The following is a 24,602-nucleotide window of genomic DNA, read 5'->3' as shown; positions in this document are numbered from 1 at the left end:
AGGATCTCATTCAGATTCGATGGAGAAATCAAAAGCTTTACACACAAACAAAAGCTAAGAGAATTCAACACCACCAAACCACCTCTACAGCAAATGCTAAAAGAACTTTAAGTGGGAAACACAAGAGAAGAAAAGGACCTACAAAAACAAACCCAAAACAATTAAGAAAATGGTAATAGGAACATACATATTGATAATTACCTTAAACGTGAATGGATTAAATGCTCCAACCAAAAGACACAGGCTCACTGAATGGATACAAAAACAATACCCATATATACGCTGTCTACAAGAGACCCACTTCAGACTTAGGGACACATACAGACTGAAAGTGAGGGGATGGAAAAAGATATTCCATGCAAATGGAAATCAAAAGAAAGCTGGAGTAGCAATACTCATATCAGATAAAATAGATTTTAAAATACAAACTGTTACAGGAGACAAGGAAGGACACTACACAATGATCAAGGGATCAATCCAAGAAGATATAACAATTATAAATATATATGCACCCAACAAAGGAGCACCTCAATACATAAGGAAACTGCTAACAGCTATAAAAGAAGGAATCGACAGTCACACATTAATAGTGGGAGATTTTAACACCTCACTTACACCAATGGACAGATCATCCAAACAGAAAATTAATAAGGAAACACAAGCTTTAAATGACACAATAGACCAGATGAATTTAATTAATATTTATAAGACATTCCATCCAAAAACAGCAGATTACGCTTTCTTCTCAAGTGCACACGGAACATTCTCCAGGATAGATCACATCTTGGGTCACAAATCAAGCCTCAGTAAATTTAAGAAAACTGAAATCATATCAAGCATCTTTTCTGACCACAATGCCATGAGATTAGAAATCAATTACAGGGAAAAACACGTAAAAAACAGAAACACATGGAGGCTAAACCATACGTTACTAAATAACCAAGAGATCACTGAAGAAATCAAAAAATACCTAGAGACGAATTACAATGAAAACACGACAATCCAAAACCTATGGGATGCAGCAAAAGCAGTTCTAAGAGGGAAGTTTATAGCAATACAAGCTTACTTCAAGAAACAAGAAAAATCACAAATAAACAATCTAACGTTACACCTAAAGGAACTAGAGAAAGAAGAACAAACAACCCAAAGTTAGCAGAAGGAAAGAAATCGTAAAGGTCAGAGCAGAAATAAATGAAATAGAAACAAAGAAAACAATAGCAAAGATCAATAAAACTAAATCTGGTTCTTTGAGAAGATAAACAAAATTGATAAACCTTTAGCCAGACTCATCAAGAAAAAGAGGCAAAGGACTCAAAATAATAAAATTAGAAATGAAAAAGGAGAAGTTACAACAGACACCGCAGAAATACAAAGCATCCTAAGAGACTACTACAAGCAACTCTATGTAAATAAAATGGACAACCTGGAAGAAGTGGACGAATTCTTAGAAAGGTATAACCTTCCGAGACTGAACCAGGAAGAAATAGAAAATATGAACAGACCAATCACAAGTAATGAAATTGAAACTATAATTAAAAAGCTTCCAACAAACAAAAGTCCAGGACCAGATGGCTTCACAGGTGAATTCTATCAAACATTTAGAGAAGAGCTAACACCCATCCTTCTCAAACTCTTCCAAAAAATTGCAGAGGAAGGAACAAACCAATTCTATGAGGCCACCATCACCCTGATACCAAAATCAGACAAAGATACCACAAAAGGGCTTCCCTGGTGGAGCACTGGTTGAGAATCTGCCTGCCAAAGCAGGAGACACGGGCTCGAGCCCTGGTCTTGGAAGATCCCATATGCCGTAGAGCGACTAGGCCCGTGAGCCACAACTGAGTCTGCGCGTCTGGAGCCTGTGCCCCGCAACAAGAAAGGCCGCGACAGTGAAAGGTCCGCACACCGCGATTAAGAGTGGTCCCTGCTTGCTGCAACTAGAGAAAGCCCTTGCACAGAAACAAAGACCCAACACAACCAAAAATTAATTAATTAATTAAAAGCAGTTTCTTTTAAAAAAAAAAAGAATTTACCTGCCAAAAAAAATAAGATTCCACAAAAAAAGAAAATTACAGACCAATATCACTGATGAATATAAATGCAAATACCCTGAACAAAATACTAGCAAACAGAATCCAACAACACATTAAAAGGATCATACACCATGATCAAGTGGGATTTATCCCAGGGATGCAAGGATTCTTCAATATATGTAAACCAATCAATGTGATATACCATGTTAACAAATTGAAGAATAAAACAATATGATCATCTCAATAGATGCAGAAAAAGCTTTTGACAAAATTCAACACCCATTTATGATAAAAACTCTCCAGAAAGTGGGCATAGAGGGAAACTACCTCAACAAAATAAAGGCCATATATGACAAACCCACAGCAAACATCATTCTCAGCGGTGAAAAACTGAAAGCATTTCCTCTAAGATCAGGAACAAGACAAGGATATGCACTCTCGCCACTATTATTCAACATAGCTTTGGAAGTCCTAGCCACGGCAATCAGAGAAGAAAAAGAAATAAAAGGAATCCAAATAGGAAAAGAAGAAGTAAAAGTGTCACTGTTTGCAGATGACATACTATACATAGAGAATCCTAAAAATGCCACCAGAAAACTACTAGAGCTAATCAATGAACTTGGTAAAGTTGCAGGATACAAAATTAATGCACAGAAATCCCTTGCATTCCTATACACTAATGATGAAAAATATGAAAGAGAAATTAAGGAAACACTCCCATTTACCACTGCAACAAAAAGAATAAAATACCTAGGAATAAACCTACCTAGGGAGACAAAAGACCTATATGCAGAAAACTATAAGACACTGATGAAAGAAATTAAAGATGATACCAGCAGAGAGAGAGATATACCATGTTCTTGGATTGGAAGAATCAATATTGTGAAAATGACTATACTACCCAAAGCAATCTACAGATTCAATGCAATCCTTATCAAATTACCAATGGCATTTTTTATGGAACTAGAACAAAAAATCTTAAAATTTGTATGGAGACACTAAAGACCCCGAATAGCCAAAGCAGTCTTGAAGGAAAAAAACGGAGGGGGAGGAATCAGACTCCCTGACTTCAGACTATACTACAAAGCTACAGTAATCAAGACAATATGGTACTGGCACAGAAACAGAAACATAGATCAATGGAACAAGATAGAAGGCCCAGAGATAAACCCACATACCTATGGTTAAATAATCTATGACAAAGGACACAAGGATATACAATGGAGAAAACAGTCTTTTCAATAAGTGGTGCCGGGAAAACTGGACAGCTACATGTAAAAGAATGAAGTTAGAACACTCCATAACACTATACACAAAAATAAACTCAAAATGGATTCGAGACCTAAATGTAAGACTGGACACTATAAAACTCTTAGAGGAAAACATGGGAAGAACACTCTTTGACATAAATCACAGCAAGATCTTTTTTGATCCACCTCCTAGAGTAATGGAAATAAAAACAAAAATAAACAAGTGGGACCTAATGAAACTTAAAAGCTTTTGCACAGCAAAGTAAACCATAAACAAGACTAAAAGACAAGCCTCAGAATAGGAGAAAATATTTGCAACCGAATCAACGGACAAAGGATTAATCTCCAAAATATATAAAAAGTTCATGCAGCTCAATATTAAAGAAACAAACAACCCAATCCAAAAATGGGCAGAAGACCTAAATAGACATTTCTACAAAGACATACAGATGGCCAAGAAGCACATGAAAAGCTGCTCAACATCACTAATTATTAGAGAAATGCAAATTAAAACTACAATGAGGTATCACCTCACACCAGTTAGAATGGGCATCATCAGAAAATCTACAAACAACAAATGCTGGAGAGGGTGTGGAGAAAAGGGAACCCTCTTGCACTGTTGGTGGGAATGTAAATTGATACAGCCACTATGGGAACAGTATGGGGGTTCCTTAAAAAACTAAAAATAGAATTACCATATGATCCAGCAATCCCACTACTGGGCATATACCCAGGGAGAACCATAATTCAAAAAGACACATGCACCCCAATGTTCACTGCAGCACTATTTACAATAGCCAGGTCATGGAAGCAACCTAAATGCCCATCGACAGACGAATGAATAAAGAAGTTGTGGTACATTTATACAATAGAATATTACTCAGCCATAAAAAGGAACGAAACTGGGTCATTTGTTGAGACGTAGATGGATCTAGAGACTGTCATACAGACTGAAGTAAGTCAGAAAGAGAAAAACAAATATCATATATTAACACGTGTATGTGGAACCTAGAAATATGGTACAGATCAACTGGTTTGCAGGGCAGAAGTTGAGACACAGATGTAGAGATCAAATGTATGGACACCAAGGGGGGAAAACCGCAGTGGGGTGGGGATGGTGGTGCGCTGAATTGGGCGATTGGGATTGACACGTATACACTTATGTGTATAAAATTGATGACTAATAAGAACCTGCAGTATAAAAAAATAAATATAATAAAATTCAAAAAAAAATCACAATGACATACCCCTATACATATACCAATACCAAGGAATGGTGAGGATGCAGAAAAAGCAGAATTCTCATATGCTATGTGGGACTGTAAATAGTAAAACCACTGTGAAAACCATTTGGAAGCACCTACTAATGTGTCAGTTCATTTAATCCTTAATAGTATGTGACAAGTAACTGTTATCGTCCCCATTTTACAAATGAGGAAATGTGTCACAGAAAATAAGTAACATGCCCAGGGCCACACAACAAAAATCACAGAATTCCTATTCTAACCCAGGTAGCTCGATGACGAGCCCAAGCTCTCAACCACTATGCCTCTCTATGTGGAAGAAGGTAAAAAATGTATCTTTAGAGTAACCAACTATGTTTATGTTGGGTGAGAAGGAAACTAGGGGCTTCCCTGGTGGCACAGTGGTTGAGGGTCCGCCTGCCGATGCAGGGAACGCGGGTTCGTGCCCCGGTCCGGGAGGATCCCGCGTGCTGCGGAGCGGCTGGGCCTGTGAGCTGCGGGCGCTGGGCCTGCGCGTCCGGAGCCTATGCTCTGCAATGGGAGAGGCCACAACAGTGAGAGGCCCGCGTACTGCAAAAAAAAAAAAAAAAAAAAAAAGATGGAAAGTAAAACCAGATCAATGAACTTCAAAAACAGAAGGTGTTCTAAGATTAAGGGTCAGGATGTGGGCCAAGAGTAGATTGAGGAGTGAGAGAAATACAAAGTGATAAGCAGTCTGCTGTCAGAAACTCAGAGTTTGAGGCTGGTTCCAACATTTAACAAAAGGAATGCTTTTGATTAGCATCACTCTAATATTTGGTTAAAGACCCAGTACCTGATAACCATTAGATCTAAACCTTCTTGAGGGCTGATTTTTACATTGGTAATACTAGTACCTAGCACAGTGTCTGGTAAATCACAGGTGCTCAATAAATATTTAGTGAGTTTACCAACCATTTTTTTTATAATGACTGTCCTGCCTCTACTCAAAAAATAAGTTATGTTTCTGATAGAGAGTAAGAACTCTCTCAAAAGTTACTACAGGGCTTCCCTGGTGGCGCAGTGGTTGGGAGTCCGCCTGCCGATGCAGGGGACGCGGGTTCGTGCCCCGGTCTGGGAAGATCCCACATGCCGCGGAGCGGCTGGGCCCATGAGCCATGGCCAGTGAGCCTGTGCGTCCGGAGCCTGTGCTCCGCAACGGGAGAGGCCACAGCAGTGGAAGGCCCGAGTAACTCCAAAAAAAAAAAAAAAAAAAAAGTTACTACATACCTCTTTAAATATTCAATTCTGTCTTACTAATAAAGTGTGATAACTGTATATGTAAAGTCATTGAACATTATTAACGCTTTCTCTTTATAAAATTTGGCCTTTTATAGTTTCAGGGTTTTAAAAAAGAAAAAAAAATCTGATTAAAAATACTGAACAGTACAAAAACAACAGCAGGGAACATCATTCTCCCCAAATCAACTCCTGCATATTAGCAGCTTCCACAGAAGAATAAAAGAAACCAAATACATAGCCCTAAAAACGTCCATGAATAAAAGGCTTTGTTCTCAGAGAAAATTAAATAACTTATTGAATTTTGGTTTTAATTAGTCAATGAATTATTAAGCTTTGCTCCTAATGAAAATTCAGTGACTATTCAGACTATCACTGATAGCTGAGTGGTTCATTGTTTTTGACTTGTACAGTAATACAGGTTAGTGTAAAAGAAAGTTAATATGTAGAAAACAATAACAAAAATAAATGAAAATATAGAAATTAATTTAAATCAGCCTAAATTCAACCCAGTAGCAGTAATTACTGATAACATTTTTTATATAGCTTTTCATGTTTTTCTATAGGTATGTGTATCCATGTATATTTGTACATACATGTGTGCATAAAGGTATACTTTGGACAATGTATTAATACTCTACAAGCTGTTCTGTATACTGTTTTATTTTTCACTTACCATCTGTTATGGGTTGAATTGTGCCCCCGCAAAAAGATCTTGAAGTTCTAACCCCCAGTGCCTGTGAATGTGACCTCATTTGGGAATAGGTTCTTGCAGATAATCAGTTTAAGATGTGCACATTAGGGTGGGCCTTAATCCAATACCAGTGTGTCCTTATAAAAAGGGGAAAGTTGGGACACTGAAACACACACACAAACATATACACACACAGGGATACCTCATTATAAACATGAAGGCAGAGATTGGGGTTATAAGTCTACAAGCCAAGGAACACCAGAGATTACCAGCAAACTACTAGCAGCTAGGAAAGAGGCATAAAACAGATTTCTCTCACAGCCCTCATAAGGAACCAACTCGGCTGGCACCTTGATCTTGGGCAACAGCCTCCAGAACTGTGAGACAATAAATTTCTGTGTTTAAGCCACCAAGTTTGTGCTAGCTCTAGCAAACCATCTCCCCATGTCAGGAAATAAATGTCTTTGCCACCTTAATGTTTTCATTCTAATCCACTGTACAGATTTACGAACATTCAAATAATCCTCTACTACTGGACGTTTAAGTATTTTCCAATTTCTGCTACAATAAACAATGCTTCAACAGCCATCTCTGTATATACATCTATTGCCATTTGACTTCCTTAGATATGGAATTTCTGAGTTAAGAAGTAGTTTTTAAGCTTTTGCTTTATATGGCCACGCTGCCCTGGAGAAAGCCTATATCAGCTTACACTCTTACCAGCAATCTCAAAGTGTCCATTTCCCATACTTTGGACGGTACTAAGTGTTGTCATTTTATAAAACCTCTGTCAGTCTAACAGGTAAAAAATAACTCAACATTGCTTTAATTGGCTTATTTCGTTCTAATTATTGGTAGGGTTTAAGCAAGTTTCAAATATTTAATGGCCATTTACATGTTTTCCACAATGTACTGCATGTTCACTTCTTTCGCCATTTTTCTACTGGGGCTTGTATCTTTTCCTTAATAATGTGTAAGAGCTTTTGTACATAGCTGGGTTTTAAATGAAATCCAGGGTATATATTTCCTCAGTTCTAAGTGATAGGTAGTCAATTTTCTGATGACCTTTCTTCTGTGGGATATTAAATGTTCAAAAAAAAAAACCTATAAATGGTATTCCTAAACATTGGACCTATAAATGGTATTCCTAAATTTGGACCATTTGGGTCCAAATTTAGGACCCAAATGGTATCCTAAAAACCTATTAGGACAACTTGTGACTTATCAGAGATTTTAACTGTGACTATCTCCCCACGGTACCTGATCATTACTGATTATGCAACTAACCGAGGAAATGCTTTCAGCCTATGCTGGTAAAGCCTTTTTTCCCCCTTTTTAGCCATAAGCATAAAAATTTTATTATCAATACTGTCATTTGTATCACAGAACTGTGTTATGATTTGTTCATCCATTTGTTTTGCATAGTACTCTACAAAACAATGCAAATATTAGAAATGATTCGTGGAGGTTTTTTTTTTTTTTTTTTTTTGTGGTACGTGGGCCTCTCACTGTTGTGGCCTCTCCCGTTGCGGAGCACAGGCTCCGGACGCGCAGGCTCAGCGGCCATGGCTCACGGGCCCAGCCGCTCCGCAGCATGTGGGATCCTCCCGGACCGGGGCACGAACCCACGTCCCCTGCACCGGCAGGCAGACTCTCAACCACTGCGCCACCAGGGAAGCCCTCGTGGAGGTTTTTACTCGACATACATATCTAGTACATCTGCTAGAGGCTTATATGAATCTCTTTTAGCTTATGAATCTTGACTATGTATATTAGATGGGAATTCTAACAATCTGTTGATGAGCTTCACTTGATAGTATTAAACAAATGAGTTCAATAATTTTGGCTATTATTACTAAGCTGTCAATTAAGAGGGTTCTGGAAAACTGTCATAAATTCTAAAATCTAAAAAATACTTGTTAAATCAGAGTTTAACCCAAAAGTCATAGGAGCATATGGGGCTAAAGCACACAGAAGAGAGAAGTTACACTCACAGAACTAAAGTGGACGTTTACACACAGCCTTGGAGCAGCGACGGTCAGGGCAGGAAGGAACCAGAACTCACAGGATGAGGTTTGAGAGGATTAGAAGAGAGTCAGAATACAGAATTCAGATCTGGACCAAAATAAAAATAAAAATAAAAAAGGCAAAAGATTTATTGTGTCAATATGAAGTACAGCTTATTTTGGAGTGATAACTCTGATAAACAGCCCTGTTCTCTTAAAGAAAAACCATTAGTAGGGAGGAAGAGGATGCTCTGACTACAGCCCTCTTCAATCACGTTCTTACTGATTAAATATTAATTGGTATTTCTGACTAATGAGTAAGCTAAGTAACTGGCTTGTGCTACGGGGTTGAAAACATAAACCTGAAACACATTTCTCATGTATGGACCCAGTCTATGAACCAACGCTTGAAAATACGATGGCAAGAAATGTGAAAACTGGGAAATAATTTTCCACTTTGATTTGCCTTTGATCAGACAGGAGGAGAAAAAAATGCAATACAGAACAAGGTCAAAAAAGATTGAAAATTTGGGAAATAGAGCCTACAATAAAAGATTAAAGAAGTTAGAATTACTTAGTTTGAAGCAGAGAAGAAAGACTAATTAAGGCTTTTAACAATAAAGATTACTGAAAAGCATAATCATTGAAAGCAAAGCAAAGAGAAACAGGTAAAATTCCCTGGAGCTATACAATTAAATACTAAGATTCTTACAGACAAATGTTAGGTGTTTAAACAGAACAGAAAGAGAAGTTCTGACTGGTGAATGCTTAGGCAGAGGCAACATAACTGCTTTCAGGTAGGACATTCAGGTATGACAGGACCAGCTATGACAACCCAAGCAGGCAGCCTGAGAGGTCCAGAGAACATGATGATACAACACAGTACTGACTGGGACTCCCCTGGTGGTCCAGTGGTTAAGACTCCGCACTCCCAACGCAGGGGGCCTGGGTTCGATTCCTGGTCAGGGAACTAGATTCTGCATGCCACAACTAAAGATCCCGCATGCTGCAACTAAAGGTCCCGCATGCTACAATGAAGATCTCGCGTACCACAACTAAGACCTGGCACAGCCAAATAAGTAAATATTTAAAACAAAACAAAACCAAATAGTACTGACAATAATGAGAAGGTGGAAATTTGATACACAGATCTCCTGATGGCCCTGTGAATAATGGCTATCAGTTAGAAATAGGAACTGGAAAGCAGAAAGACTAATCAGCAGCTGGCCATGGTTAAAGGCCTTGTTCAGTGAGTTTTGGAAGCAAAACTGTGCAGAGGAGCTAACATGTTAATTAATGCTTCCGGTAAACTCAACAAGCCAGCCTCAAGTCTTGAATGAAAAGTGTGAGTTTCAAACAGAATTGAAGAATAAGGAAAATACGGCATTAAGCATTTACTGAATGTAATTTTTAAAAAGTAGATACTGTAGGATGAGTCAAAATGGCATCCTCTTAAGATTTATCAGTTATTCTACAACTCAGAAAAGTCACAAAAGTCTTATAATGCGCAGTCTGAACATTTTTAGGAGGAATGAACAAAGTTACAGAAGGTGAGAAGGAAAAGAAAAGAAATCTGACCAACTAGCTATTACATGCTAAATACTGTTAAGCCCTTGAAAAAGTATGTCCTCATCTGTATGATGTCTGGAATCTGTTTAAAAATAATCCAGAGAGAAAACAGGGGAGGTAAGTCGGGGTATAGGTAAAGTAAGATTGCGTTTAATTTGATAACTGTTAAAGTTTGGTGATGAGAATACAGATGTTCGTTATACTATTCTATTTTTATTTAAATTTTTCATGACTTTTACACTAATTATTAGAGAAATGCAAATCAAAACTACAATTAGGTATCACCTCACACCAGTTAGAATGGGCATCATCAGAAAATCTACAAACAACAAATGCTGGAGAGGGTGTGGAGAAAAGGGAACCCTCTTGCACTGTTGGTGGGAATGTAAATTGATACAGCCCCTATGGAGAACAGTATGGAGGTTCCTCAAAAAACTACAAATAGAATTACCGTATGACCCAGCAATCCCACTACTGGGCATATACCCTGAGAAAACTATAATTCAAAAAGACACATGCACCCCAGTGTTCACTGCAGCACTATTTACAGTAGCCAGGTCATGGAAGCAACCTAACTGCCTATTGGCAGACGAATGGATAAAGAAGATGTAGTACATATACACAATGGAATATTACTCAGCCATACAAAGGAACGAAATTGGGTCATATGTAGAGACGTGGATGCATCTAGAGACTGTCATACAGAGTGAAGTAAGTCAGAAAGAGAAAAACAAATATCATATACTAACGCATATATGTGGAACCAAGAAAAATGGTACAGATGAACCGGTTTGCAGGGCAGAAATAGAGACACAGATGTAGAGAACAAATGTATGGACACCAAGGGGGGAAAGTGGGGTGGAGGGGTGATGAATTGGGAGATTGGGTTTGACATGTATACAATGATGTGTATAAAATGGATGACTAACGAGAAACTGCTGTATAGAAAAATAAGCAAAATAAAATTCAAAAAAAATTTTTTTCCATGATTTTTAAAATTATTTACCATATATAATGTGAAAGTCAGTGGGGTGTATTTGTATACTTGTGAGTGAATGTGGGTTTAATCTATATAGAACAGAAAGGACTCCTACGTAACCCTCCAAATGGGACAGATATAGGCCCATCAACCGTAAAAACCCTGCATGAAAGAAGGAACGCATTAACTAAACTGGAAGCATTAATAAGGAGGTGTAGTTTCAGAGGAGCAGGAAAAATATAAGAAGAAATTTTAACAGAACAGAAGAACGTTGGGAGGCGGGGGGAGCAGCAAACAAAGAGCAGGAAAATCTACTTCTCAAACAAAGGAAGGAAAAGTATTTTTTTGAGTAGTTACTGTGTTCTAAGACCTGTTGTTAGGTATTTTACATCATGACCTCATATAATCCTCACAGCAAATTTGTAACGTGGATGCTATTATCCTCAATTTAAGATGGGGCAATAGGACCTCCCTGGCGGTCCAGTGGTTAAGACTCTGTGCTTCCAACGCAAGGGGCACAGGTTTGATCCCTGGTTGGGAAACTAAGGGATCCCTGCAGAGTGGCCAAAAGAAAAAAAAAAAAAAAAGAGGCAATAAAAGCTCACAGAGGCCAAGTAACACACAAAGAATCATGCAGATACTAAATGACAGAAATAAGATTCAAAGCCTTTTGCCCAAGCTTAAAGTCTGTGCTCTATACAATACTACTACTTCCCAAGAAGCTACATTAAACATACAACAAAATAAAAACTTTCTTCGAGGTACACAGATTAGAGGAAAGGGGAAGGAAAACACAATATAAGAAGGGAGATAAGAAAGTCAATTTAATTTTGTTATGTAAGTATGGCCAGGTTGTCATGGTAGTAAAGAGGGTGAATGGCAGAGGGTAGGTAACTAAACTGGATATTGGAAGACAAGTTGGCCAGGAGTTAGCTGAGGAGAAAATAGCAAGAACAGACCCACAGAGATAAGAGAAGAGACTATGAATTGAGGACCTGTAAGTTGGTCGGTATTCATTCACTGATTTAATAAATATTTACTGAGGGCCTACTCTACACCAAGACCCACAGACAGATACAGTAGAAATCAAAACAGAATAGTGTCTCCCTCCGTGGAGCATACAGCTTAGGAAAGATTATTCAAAGAATTACACATAATTACAAACTAGGATGTGTTGCAAAGGAAAAGCAAAGGGTGTTATGACAGCATCTAAAAGGGGGACCTTCCTAGGGACAGTGGGATGATCAGAGATGGCTTCCCTGGGGAAGTGACATCTAAACTGAGCTGAAGAATAAACATGCATTAACTAGGTGTGTGGATGGTTAGATGAGACAATCCAGGCAACAGGAACAGCATATACAGAGCCTTTGAGATAGGAGAGAACAAGGTATAGAACTAAGAGAAAACCAGGGTGGCTAGAGTATAAGCACAAATGAGAAAGTGGGAAACGAGGCTGGAAAAGTACGCAGGTCAAACCACATATGGTCTTTAAGATTACATTCAAGACTTCGGAGTTTGTCCCAAGAGCAAAGGGAAGCCAGTGGAGGTTTTTGATCAGGGACTGATAAAATAAGAATTGTATTTTTGTGTTTTTTTTTTTTTTTGCGGTACGCAGGCCGCCTCTCACTGCTGTGGCCTCTCCCGTTGCGGAGCACAGGCTCCGGCCGCGCAGGCCCCGCGGTCAGGGCTCACAGGCCCAGCCGCTCGGCGGCACGCGGGATCTTCCCGAACCGGGGCACGAACCCGTGTCCCCTGCATCGGCAGGCGGACTCTCAACCACTGCGCCACCAGGGAAGCCCCCAAGAATTGTGTTTTGAAAGTGTCTCTTCTCAGGGGTTATGAACATCCAGTCCATAGATACTAAAGGGTCTGTGCATAGAATCCAGGAGTCCCTGAACTTGGATGAGGGGGGGAAAAAGTCTTTATTTTTCACTAACCTCTAAATAAAATTTAGCACTTCTTTCTGAATATAGGCCTTTTAACTTTGTCACAATACAAATCTCAAATATGTTCACATTATATTTTGGTTATTGTAAAACTCTCAAAATAATGGTTTTGTCTCTCATAACATCGTTACTTTAAAATTGTGGAAGTTTGGGGAAGCATTGCTAGACCTTGTTATTTAATACATTAACAATAAAGCACAGATATTATAATATCACAAGTTTTTTAAAAATAACATTTTGATAACTATACTGGTTTCCTTTGTAGTTACACATTTTCAAATGCTATTCTCCGAAGGAGTCTGTAGGTTTCACCACAACTGCAAGGGGTTCATGTCTTTAAAAAAGCCTAAGAATCCCTAACAGAGGGTAGAGATTGGAGGAGAAGGGCAGAGAGAAGGCAGAGAAACAAGCAATCCACATAAGATGACGGAAGCTTAAACCAGGATGGGAGCAGTGCTGGTGGGGTACAGGAATTTGAAAGATACTCAGAAGGTAAACGTAACATGAGGGACTCTTTTCAAATGTAATTTTCTAAGAATATTTACTGTTATAAAAATACGTATCATATAATGGTAAATAAAAATGCAGTCTAAAACTATCTGTACAGTATAATGCTGATGGAAATTCTACTGTACACAGAAATGACTGGAATGATGCAAAGTATTTGAAAATGTTAAACATGGTTATCACCGGGGAATGAACAGCAGTAAAAATGTTTATTGTTTTTCCTTAGGACTTCTCTAAATGTTTCCATATTTTATAAAGTGACTAGCAGAAAAAGCATACTTTTAGTTATTTTTGGAAATTTTCTTCTTTTCTTTTCTTTTTTTCTTTTTGGCCGAGCCACAGGGCATGCAGGACCTTAGTTCCCCGACCAGGGATGGAACCTCGAAGCCGTGCTCACCCGACCCTCACCCCACGCCCACAGTGCAAGTGCAGTCTTCACCTGGACAGCCAGGGAAGTCCCTGCACATTTTTTAATGATGGGGAAACGCTTATGATACGTTTTATAGTGAAAAAGTATATAAAACTGTACATACAATATGATCTCAACCATATAAAAATCTATAGTCAGATTATGGGTGATTTCTTTATACTATCAGATTTTCCACGTTTTCTTTAGCAACCATATATTACTTTTATAAATTACATTATTTTTAAATGGCACGAATGGATAGATTAGCTTTGGACAGAAGGAAGGATTCTTCAAGATTTAAAATAAGAAAAAAGAACCAAGGTTTGCGATGGACAGAGTCTATTGGTGGGGGAACAGGCTATTGAGGGAATTCACATGTAAAGGACTCCATAGTCTCAGCAAAGCAGGAGGCTAGGACATCTACAGCAAGCAAAGGGGTTGGTAGGACTGGCAGTACTAGAATAAGGGTGAAGGTCTGCAACAGCCCTGTGGGATCACAGGGAACTGTAAGGCAGCGCACAGGGCTTGGCTAAGGGTCTTTAGAAACAAAAAGGAAACGGTATGGATTAGTATTGTTCTCAACCTTTGTAAATGATTTGCTGAGCTTCTTAAAAATGTCAGGTGCCCCTCCCAGTGATTCAGTTTGTCCAAGTAAAGGCCCGGTAATCTGCACCTTAAACAAGAGGGAGTGTTTCAGGTGAGTTCAGACCATATTTTAGGAAATGCTGGTTTAGTCTGGTCTGAAAACAATGGACAAATCTACTGATACATAAAATGTCTTCAGGTTCTCTCTGCTCCCATCATTCCAACTTACATAGGGAGTCTAGATGTTAAGATTTTTGTTTTGTTTTTGTTTCGTTTTAGAATTTCAGGAGAATAAAAATCAGCTTAGAGGGACTTCCCTGGCGGTCCTGTGGTTAAGGCTCTGCGCTTCCACTGCAGGGAGCATGGATTCAACCCCTGGTAGGAAACTAAGATCCCACAAGCCTTGCAGTGCGGCCCGCCCCCACAAAAAAAAAGAGTAAAATTCAGCTTAGAAAGACAGGTAAGAAAAGAGTAGGAAAGACAAAGACACACTAATAGTTAAAATATACAGATGGTCCCCGACAAACAATTTTTCAACGTTACCATGGCGCAAAAGCCATAAGCGTTCAGTAGAAACAGTCCTCTGAATGTCTTATCTTGATCTTCTGCTGGGCTAGCGTATGAAGTATAACACTTTGTGACGCTGGCAGCGACAGCAGCCATAGCCCACAGCCAGCCATGGGACCATGAGAGCAAACAGCCCATAAGCTTACAACCATTCTGTACCCAGACAACAATCTATTTTTCACTTTCTGTACAGTATTCAACAAATTACACAAGCTAGTCAACACTCTATTATAAAATAGGCTTAGTGTGAGATGATTGTGCCCAACTGCAGGCTAACGTAAGTGTTCTGAGTATGTTTAAAGCAGGCTAGGCTAAGCTATGATGTCCAGGAGGTTAGGTGTATTTAAATGCATTTTCAACTTATGATATTTTTCAACTCACGATGTGTTTATCAGGACATAACCCCATCGTAACTCGAGGAAGATCCATATACTATTATCTGTATGACAGAACTCCAGGACAAACTACCTTACCTTTAGCAGGAGAACAAAATTACTCTGCAGAGAATTAGTCACACCATTTTCGTACAATTTTTTCCTCATGAGGTTTTCGCTCACGTTCCCACTATCAGACTGATACCTTAATAATGACTTTAGCATGGTTTCAAAAGGGTCCGCTGAAACAGACAAATTAAACATTTCAAAGGCAAAGTAATCACTCAAAAAATAAATAAATAAATCTCCAGCAAAAGAACAGAGATCAGGGAGGTACGGGACTGTAGCCAAGAGACTATGAACTTTTTTTTCACAACTCCCTTGTCTTTCCTAAATGTGAACAGTTCAAGAGGCAATAAAAATTGGCAAGAAAACAATATTCTGAGAATTCCACTGTAAATCATTGATACTTACATAAATTTTCTACTCACATGACAGCAATATCTTTCACTTTGTAAAAAAAAATCACACCACTGATTTTTAAAGCAAAATTGATTTTGTGTATGTAACTGTCAAGTATTACAGTTAAAATTATTTAGCTGAATCCAAAAATTTCTTTTCTTTTCTCCTTCATTCATTTTTAAGTGTTTCTTGTTTCCTTTTTTTTTTTTTTTTTGGCGGCAGTGCTGTGAGGCTCGCAGAATCTTAGTTCCCCAACCAGGGATCAAACCCAGGCCCCTTGCAGTGGAAGCACAGAGTGCTAACCACTGGATCGCCAGAGAATTCCCTAAGTGTTTCTTTAATGACTATATTGTTTCCACATATGCAAAAATACACTGTCATTGTAAATAATTAAAACAACATAGATACAAAGAAAATAAATTCATCTAAATCTCACCACACAGATAGTCACTGTTAAATATCTGAGATTTTTTTGTTTTACAGCTGTTAACATTTCTTACCAGAGAGAGACAGACAGAAAAATCTGCCAGATTTTGCAAAGAACTACAGTCCCTTCTTTCAGAGCACATCTCTCAGTTCATTAGTGTGATCATTCAAACACCATTTACATGCTCCCCCCCTTCCCCAGCACTAAACTATAAATTCCACAGGAGCAGAGGCCATGTCTGGTTTTACCCATCTTTGTATTTCTTAACGGAGCCATCCTTCCACATTGCGGAAATTTTGTGATTAAGAAAACAGACCCAGGGCTTCCCCGGTGGCGCAGTGGTTGAGAGTCCGCCTGCCGATGCAGGGGACACGGGCTCGTGCCCCGGTCCGGGAGGATCCCACATGCTGCGGAGCAGCTGGACCCGTGAGCCACGGCCGCTGAGCCTGCGCGTCCGGAGCCTGTGCTCCACAGCGGGAGAGGCCACAACAGTGAGAGGCCCGCGTATCACAGAAAAGAAATAATAATAATAAAATAAAAATAAATAAAAATAAAAAAATTTAAGATTTAACCATTTTTTCTTCTATTACTTTTATGACTCCAAATTTTAATCATTTCTAATTTATTTTGACATAAAGAGTGAGACAGGGACTGAGATTTATTCTTTCCAAATAGCTAACTAGTTTTCCCAAACCATTTATTACCTTTCCCCTTTATCATAAAATGCTACCTTTATCATATATACTCGGTTTGTCTACTGGGCTACCTACTCCATTCCATCAATATGTCTAGTCCTATTATCGTACAAGATTCTTTAAGTTAATCAAATTTTATAATACACTATTCGACCTGATGGTACAAGAATCTCCCACACTAATGTACTTTCTAGATGTTTCTTAACTGCTCTTGTACCTTTACTCTTTCAGACGTACCCTAGAACTAGTTTTTCAGGTTCCAAAAAAATTCTGTTGGCATTTACACTGGGATTTTTTTTCATACATATCTATAAATTGAAGGAAGAAAATAATAATTTTACAATACTGTGTCTTAAATGAAGTAATTAATATAAAGACTTCAGCACAGTGTCTGGCATATAATACAAAGTATTTAATAAATGTTAGCTATTCCTAAGAACAATGTATGGATCTTCATTTATAGACATCTACTCTAATTAAAAAGAAAATTAAACTTACATGTCTTATTGGGGTTGATATGCTGCTTTAGCACATCAACAGTGCCCAAACTAACCACAAGGCGCCTGCCAAACCAGAAAGAGACCACAGGCCCATATCTCTCATGCAAATTAACCAGGAACTCGTGCAAACTTCCACTGTTCACAATATCTGGAAGATTACCATCTCTGAAAAAAGAGCAACATTTGACAAAATAATCAAGTTAACATGGAAGAATCAGAAAAACAATACTAGTTGATTCTGAATTAACTGTGTCAACAGATGAGAGCAAAAATACACAAAATTCAAATAACTGCAAAATCCAAAACTGAATTATATTTGACTTCTCTGTTTCAGTAGTTACATTTGGATACGGATTTGTCTGATATTTTGAGAATTCATAACACTTCATACCAAATAAAAAAGCTACACGAGGAACATCTGACTTAGATACTGGAAAACTATCCAATTTTTGCAGCAACTCATTCTGAGATAGCAATGGACACCGTCATTGGCTATTAAATCACAGGCTAATTTAAATCAGTTATGGCAACTTTTTCTTATTTCCTTCTATCTTAATCCTTTCTTTCTATTTTCAACACTCTCTGGCTAACAGAAGTGAAAGAAATTAAAGGTTTTGATTTATACAGGCTTCCTTTCTGTTCTTAACAAAGTTTAGGTAGTATGCCCAGAGATAAGTTTAGAGAAAACAAAGGAATGAAATAAACTGAGTAATCTAAAGATATAGTTTAGTTTTGATCCAAAATTAAGAATTGACTCTACTTGATTAAAAAAAAAAAACAACTCACTTTTCTTCTGTTGGAGTAATCCCTGGAATTCCTGCAGCTTGTCTGGAAGCCTTAGGGAAAAATTTTTTTAAAGTTTAGTATAATGAATTATCACATATCCCATAAGTCAGATGTGTTTTCCCAAGACATCTGCAGAACCTTAATGATGGTTTTCCAAATTGGCTGAATCTCAGAGATTATTTCTATATTAAAATACAAAAACTGGATTCTTTGTACTGAAAAGAATTATCCTAATATTCCTCCTCTCTATCAATTAAACTAAGGTGTTTGAAGAATTTAACATCCATTCTTCATCAATTAATACATAATCAAGTACATTTTTCTTTGTTCTGAGACTATATATGGTCCCATCTGGCTTGGCTTTCAAAAAAAAAATCAATGTCATAATAGTTTCAGTCCTAAAATAGTTCTCCTCTTTCTAGTCAAAGAATTTACCAAAATACAATGTAATATTCATCATTTGCTTTAATGCAGTTATTATTATCAGGGTCATACAGTCAGAGAGGTGTCTGGTATAGAAATAAATAACAAAATAATTCATAGCAAATTGTTAAAGTGACAACCTCTGAAGAATGAACTATGAAAAAGTTGGGGGAATTTTCATGTTTTACAATTTTGTACTGGGTTTATGGTCGCTGGGTTTAGAGGTTAGTGTCTTTTTTTTATTTTACAACAAGCGTATTACTTTTATAATAAGATATCTTGTAAAACTATTTTTAAATAAACTAAATATTTATAGGAAAAATAACCTAAAATAGTCAACTCCAGAATCAATTCTGAATTTAGTCAATGATTTTAGTTAGTATTAATCAGAGTTTATTTGTCTGACATTCTGCCCTTTTCCCCCCTACTTAACATTATACAAATAAATGAACATTTATTTATTTGAACATCTAAAGGCTAAACAGTGTTCCACTATGTACCCAGAATTGTGTAATCATCTTCCTGCTATAGGGCTGTAAAACATCTAGGCTATTTCTTTCTTTCATTTTCTCATTGTTATAGGTAGCGCCATGAAAATCTTTGTACAACTTTACTTTTTTCCTCCTTTGGGGTATGTACGCCAAAAGAGAGATACTAGGTTGAATGATACTAACTGAAGAGTTTTACAGTTTGTACTAAATCCTAGGGGCTTCCCTGGTGGCTCAGTGGTTAAGAATCCGCTTGCCAATGAAGGGGACATGGGTTCAAGCTCTGGTCCAGGAAGATCCCACATGCTGTGGAGCAACTAAGCCCGTGCGCCACAGCTACTGAGCCTGCACTCTACAGCCCGCGAGCCACAACTACTGAGCCTGCGTGCCACAACTACTGAAGCCCACGCACCTAGAGCCCGTGCTCCACAAAAAGAGAAGCCACCACAATGAGAAGCCCATGCACCACAAGGAAGAGTAGACCCCACTCGCCGCAACTAGAGAAAGCCCATGCGCAGCAACAAAGACCCAACGCGGCCAAAAATAAATAAATAAAAATAAATTTAAAACAAAAAAAAGTAGTGGTCTGAAGTGATAATCTTTCCAAAAAAAAGAATACTATCTAGGTAATAGTATGTGCAACTTGCATTTAACTGATGACAATGAAACCTACAACGTAAAATTTTGTCCTACAGTCTCATCAATAATGGAAACTTGTCAAGTTTAATGTTATAAAAAGTGGGGAAAAGGATGGAAGGAACTCAATTAGAAAAAGAAAGTCAGTCATATAAAAAAAGCCAACTTTTGGGCTTCCCTGGTGGCGCAGTGGTTGAGAGTCTACCTGCTAATGCAGGGGACACGGGTTCGAGCCCTGGTCTGGGAGGATCCCACATGCCGCGGAGCGACTGGGCCCGTGAGCCACGACTGCTGAGCCTGCGCGTCTGGAGCCTGTGCTCCGCAACGGGAGAGGCCGCGATAGTGAGAGGCCCGCGCACCGTGATGAAGGGTGGCCCCCGCTTGCCACAACTAGAGAAAGCCCTCGCACAGAAACGAAGACCCAACACAGCCCTAAATAAATAAATTAATTAATTTAAAAAAAAAAAGCCAACTTTTTTATTTTCTAGGCTGAAATTATTGACTGAAACAAGTTTCCTGACTTCTCTTTAAACATGGTAGATTGATAACACTCATCAATTATCTCTTCCTGAAATCCCACAAAATGATAGTGAAGATATAAAAAAGGAGAAAATACGGATAAAGAGAATGGGAGAGGAGACAACAGTGGACGAACAATCCAACCAATTTTTTTGGAAGTGTTAAGCTGTTGGAGCAGTGATTAATTGACGTAGTTGTGAAGCCTCCTCTGGGGGTCTACAGAGGAGAATTCCCACAGGAAGCAATCAGATTTGCACTCAGTAACCAGAAAGGCAGGGTAAGACGCAAGATTTTAACAATTAGCAAAAAGCCAGTATACAGATCCCTCAGACACCATTCTTGTGATTACCATCCTTCTGGAAAGTGACCTTGAGACTCCAGATTCAGGAACAACTGGCTGGTGGGTGGTGGTCCCTATAATTCTAAGGGAAAATTATTTCCAACTTAGAATTTTATACTAAGCCAAACTATCATTCAAGTGTGAAGCTAGAACAGAAAGATTTTCACACAAGCAAGATGTCAAAAAATGTATTTTCCATGCACACTTTCTTAGGAAATTACTGGAAAATGATGCACTTGCAGCAAATAAAGGAACTGAAAGAAAAGAGAGAGAGAGAGACTCATGTGGCACCTAGGAAATAGGGTATCCAACACAGGCAAAGAGAATACCAATTCTGATAGTAAAAGGACAAGAGCTATGCAGCCGAAGGAGATGATAACCACTACTGACTGGGGAAGGATGATGGAAGGCTCCATAATGGATATTTTCATGGGAAAGAAAATACAACTGATGTCTCTGAATACTTGAACGAGTTTACTGAGTGTTACGACAGAAATGTCGAAATATCTGCCGAAAACTACTGATAGGCAGGCGTGAAGAACCTCTGAAAATGTGCAAATACTAACTACAAGCCCTCCTCACCGCACTCATCATGCTTCTACAGCTCCAGCAGCAGGCATGCAGAGGGAGCCTCAGAAGTCTGTGCGCTTTGGATAAGACGGCGCCTACACCAACCTCCACCCTTCAAGAGGAGAAATGAAGAGTGAGCCCCAGAACACCAGGCAAAATGCTCTCCTGCCCTTTACTATATCCACATCTTCCACACAGCTAAACTGATGAGATCCCCAGATTGGCATGCACCTGGCAAGACCCTGCCAAACTCCCTGATAATCCTAGCCTCACCCCTACCATCTACCTTGAGACCATCCAGAATGTTACCGTGACGTTTTTCCTTACCTACATTAGACACCACACTAAGCCCAGGACTACCATCCCCAGGTCTTCCCTCGTCCCTCAGACTCCTATTCCTACAGAAGTTTTTTTGTTTGTTTGTTTGTTTGTTTCGGTACGCGGGCCTCTCACTGTTGTGGCCTCTCCCGTTGCAGAGCACAGGCTCTGGACGCACAGGCTCAGCGGCCATGGCTCATGGGCCCAGCCGCTCCGCGTCATGTGGGATCTTCCCGGACTGGGGCACGAACCCGTGTCCCCTGCATCGGCAGGCGGACTCTCAACCACTGCGCCACCAGGGAAGCCCCCTACAGAAGTTTATCTTCTTTCCTGACCCATCTGTCCCCAACTCAAAACTCCACCTGATCTCAGCCACTCATTCCCATGGTTGTACACTAGGTCTTGACATTACCAATAACTTCACCATCTCCAGAGTTTTAACATCAAGCATCCAAGCACCTCCTATTTCTCCTTTTCACTATTTTTAACATCTTGGCTCCAAAAACTATTTTTACCCCAAAAGGACTTTTAACCTACCCACTCATGTACTCATTTTCCACTCTGTCCAGCTGAGATTCCATGGTCCATTATAACCACTCCCTTGCCCTGTATCCTTTTGTCAAAAGCCCCTAGTAAAACACCAATTCTAATTAAACCCAATATTCTGTCAGCTGCCCCTGATTCCACATAGATGAAGAAAAACTGCTGGGAGGGCTTCCCTGGTGGCACAGTGGTTGAGAGTCTGCCTGCCGATGCAGGGGACACGGGTTCGTGCCCCGGTCCGGGAAGATCCCACATGCTGCGGAGCGGCTGGGCCCGTGAGCCATGGCCGCTGAGCCTGCGCGTCCGGAGCCTGTGCTCCGCAACGGGAGAGGCCACGACAGTGAGAGGTCCGCGTACGGCGAAAAAAAAAAAAAAAAAACTGCTGGGGAAAAACACACCCATAATGACTAGTCTTATTTTAATTTCATGACCCTCAGGTTGAGTTGCCTGGAAATCTCATTTCCCTACTCCCGCACTCTCCTAACCTTCCGGATGGCTATTTCTCAGAAAATAAGATTCACTGCAAGTCCCACAATACTCCAATCCAATCCATTTACCAGCGAGAATATTTAAGGTGTTCTGTCATTGCCAGTGATGTAGTTGGCACTGTGCTGCTGCTTTACAACTTCTTCTACAAAACCACCACCTTGCTTTGTAGATCATCCCTCATCCATTAGCTCCTTTGTTTTCAGAACCACCTTCTGAGGCTGAAGAAGGCAAGACGAGAAAGAAGGCCGGAAGGAGATTCAGAGATAAAGCACTCAGCTAGGTGAAGCTCACAGCTAACCTCCCCCTGCACAGGGCTCCTTCCACGACCGCTTTATTTGGTCCATGAGGCCCTGCAAGGAGCAAGACCCGGTCAGGATTTTTCAGGAATGAAAGTCGAAAGACAGATGGAAGAGTAGACGACAAAAGAAACACTGGGGGAGAATCCTTGGGAAACGGGAAAGGCGTGGAGCAGCCTGGAGTTTCCTCCCAGGCACACTAGAAAATGGAACTGGAGTGCGCAGAGTTACTGCCCGAAAGCCACCAAAGCGCTTCAGACCCGCCCTTAACAGTGGCGTGGCGAGGGCAGGCGCAGGGAGGCCGGACCCGCGGACCAGCCCTCAGCCCCCGGCGGCCGCGCCCGCGCTGCTGAACCACCTGCCCCCCTCACTCGGCGTCGGAAGGCGGCCGTGCGGCCCGCGCCGCTCCGTCGTCAGCGCCAGGGGCTGAGGGGAACCAGCCCTCAGCCCCCGCGCGCGCCCGCGAGGCGTCACATGCCCCGGGAGCCGGGCCCGCGCGGGCCCGGAGCTGGACAGAGTAGGAGCCGCAGCAGGAGCTCTCCCCGCCCCCCCCCGGGCCCGCCCCCTGAGGCCCGCCGCGGGCAGGGTGACGTGGATGCGGGCGAGACCGAGGCCGAGCCGGGGGTTACCGGGTAGAGGTAGAGCACCGCTCCCACCAACGCCAGCAAGAAGGTAACGGCGAAGATCGCGAAGTCCAACATGGCTCCTCCGCCCGGGAGCCACGTCTCGGTTCAGCGCTCGGCAGCAGCGCCTCAGCCTGCTGGGACACCCGCAAAAGGGGTGTGCGGGGGCGCCCGCGGGACGAACGAACGAATGGGCCGCTGGGGGCGTGGCCTGGGCCTCCAGGGCTGGCGAGGGGAGCAAGGGAGCGCGGAGGAGCTCTGGGAGATGGTAGCCGCGCCCCGAGGCGGGATTCCGGCGGACGCGACTCCAGACACGCCCACGACTTCGGGATCGAGTTGCTGGGGGAGGAGGAACCCCGGCTTGGAGAAAACATTAGGAGTTATCATCGCTGTAACCCGACCAACACTTTTCCAAGTAGATTTAAAATATATGTAATAACAGGGGCTTCCCTGGTGGCGCAGTGGTTGAGAATCTGCCTGCTAATGCAGGGGACACAGGTTCGAGCCCTGGGCTGGGAGGATCCCATATGCCGCGGAGCAACTAGGCCCGTGAGCCACAGCGACTGAGCCTGCGCGTCTGGAGCCTGTGCTCCGCAACAAGAGAGGCCGCGATAGTGAGAGGCCCGCGCACTGCGATGAAGAGTGGCCCCCGCTTGCCACAACTAGAGAAAGCCCTAGCACAGAAACGAAGACCCAACACAGCAAAAATAAATAAATTAAAAAAAAAAAAAAAAAAAAAAATATATATATATATGTAATAACAAAATGTTGCTGACCTTAATTATTGCACATGTCTGGGTGTTCTATAATAATCTAGTGGTGTTTGGATCAAATATAGAATATAGATGCATAATTCACACCTTATATATTTATTTCATAAAATTTATTTTTCTTCCCTTTACTTCAGAAGAATCTCTATTTTTAAAATCAAGATTTTTGACATCATTTGTCTTCTGTCTGCAGAAATGCCAAATTATCCTGTCTTCGGTCATTGTAGTTCTTGGATAGATTTTTTTTAAACAATCTCAGGTTTATTGAAGCATAATTTATGTATAGAATAGTTTTTT

At 40.4% G+C, this 24,602-nt stretch overlaps 1 protein-coding gene across 2 annotated transcripts in view; it reads right to left on the bottom strand.

Annotated features, from left to right (window-relative positions):
- The window catches only part of CYP20A1 (cytochrome P450 family 20 subfamily A member 1), a 72,000-nt gene extending 48,030 nt beyond the window's left edge, over window positions 1-23,970 (bottom strand). The window contains exons 1-4 of one of the 2 annotated variants that reach the window (XM_081242113.1): window positions 23,542-23,970; window positions 18,291-18,340; window positions 17,503-17,669; window positions 15,520-15,662 (exon numbers count right to left, since the gene is read on the bottom strand). In XM_081242113.1, coding sequence (XP_081098239.1) covers window positions 15,520-15,662; window positions 17,503-17,669; window positions 18,291-18,340; window positions 23,542-23,613 — 432 coding nt within the window. In that variant the 5' untranslated portion in view covers window positions 23,614-23,970. Of the gene's footprint in view, window positions 1-8,472; window positions 8,702-15,519; window positions 15,663-17,502; window positions 17,670-18,290; window positions 18,341-23,541 lie in introns of those variants that run through there. The other variant, XM_081242114.1, reaches the window with a different exon arrangement.
- Window positions 23,971-24,602: the final 632 nt, after the last annotated feature.

Source organism: Mesoplodon bidens, assembly GCF_964165515.1.
Source record: "Mesoplodon bidens genome assembly, chromosome: 8".
NCBI lineage: Eukaryota > Metazoa > Chordata > Mammalia > Artiodactyla > Ziphiidae > Mesoplodon > Mesoplodon bidens.
This window is presented reverse-complemented; position numbering and strand designations above follow the sequence as displayed.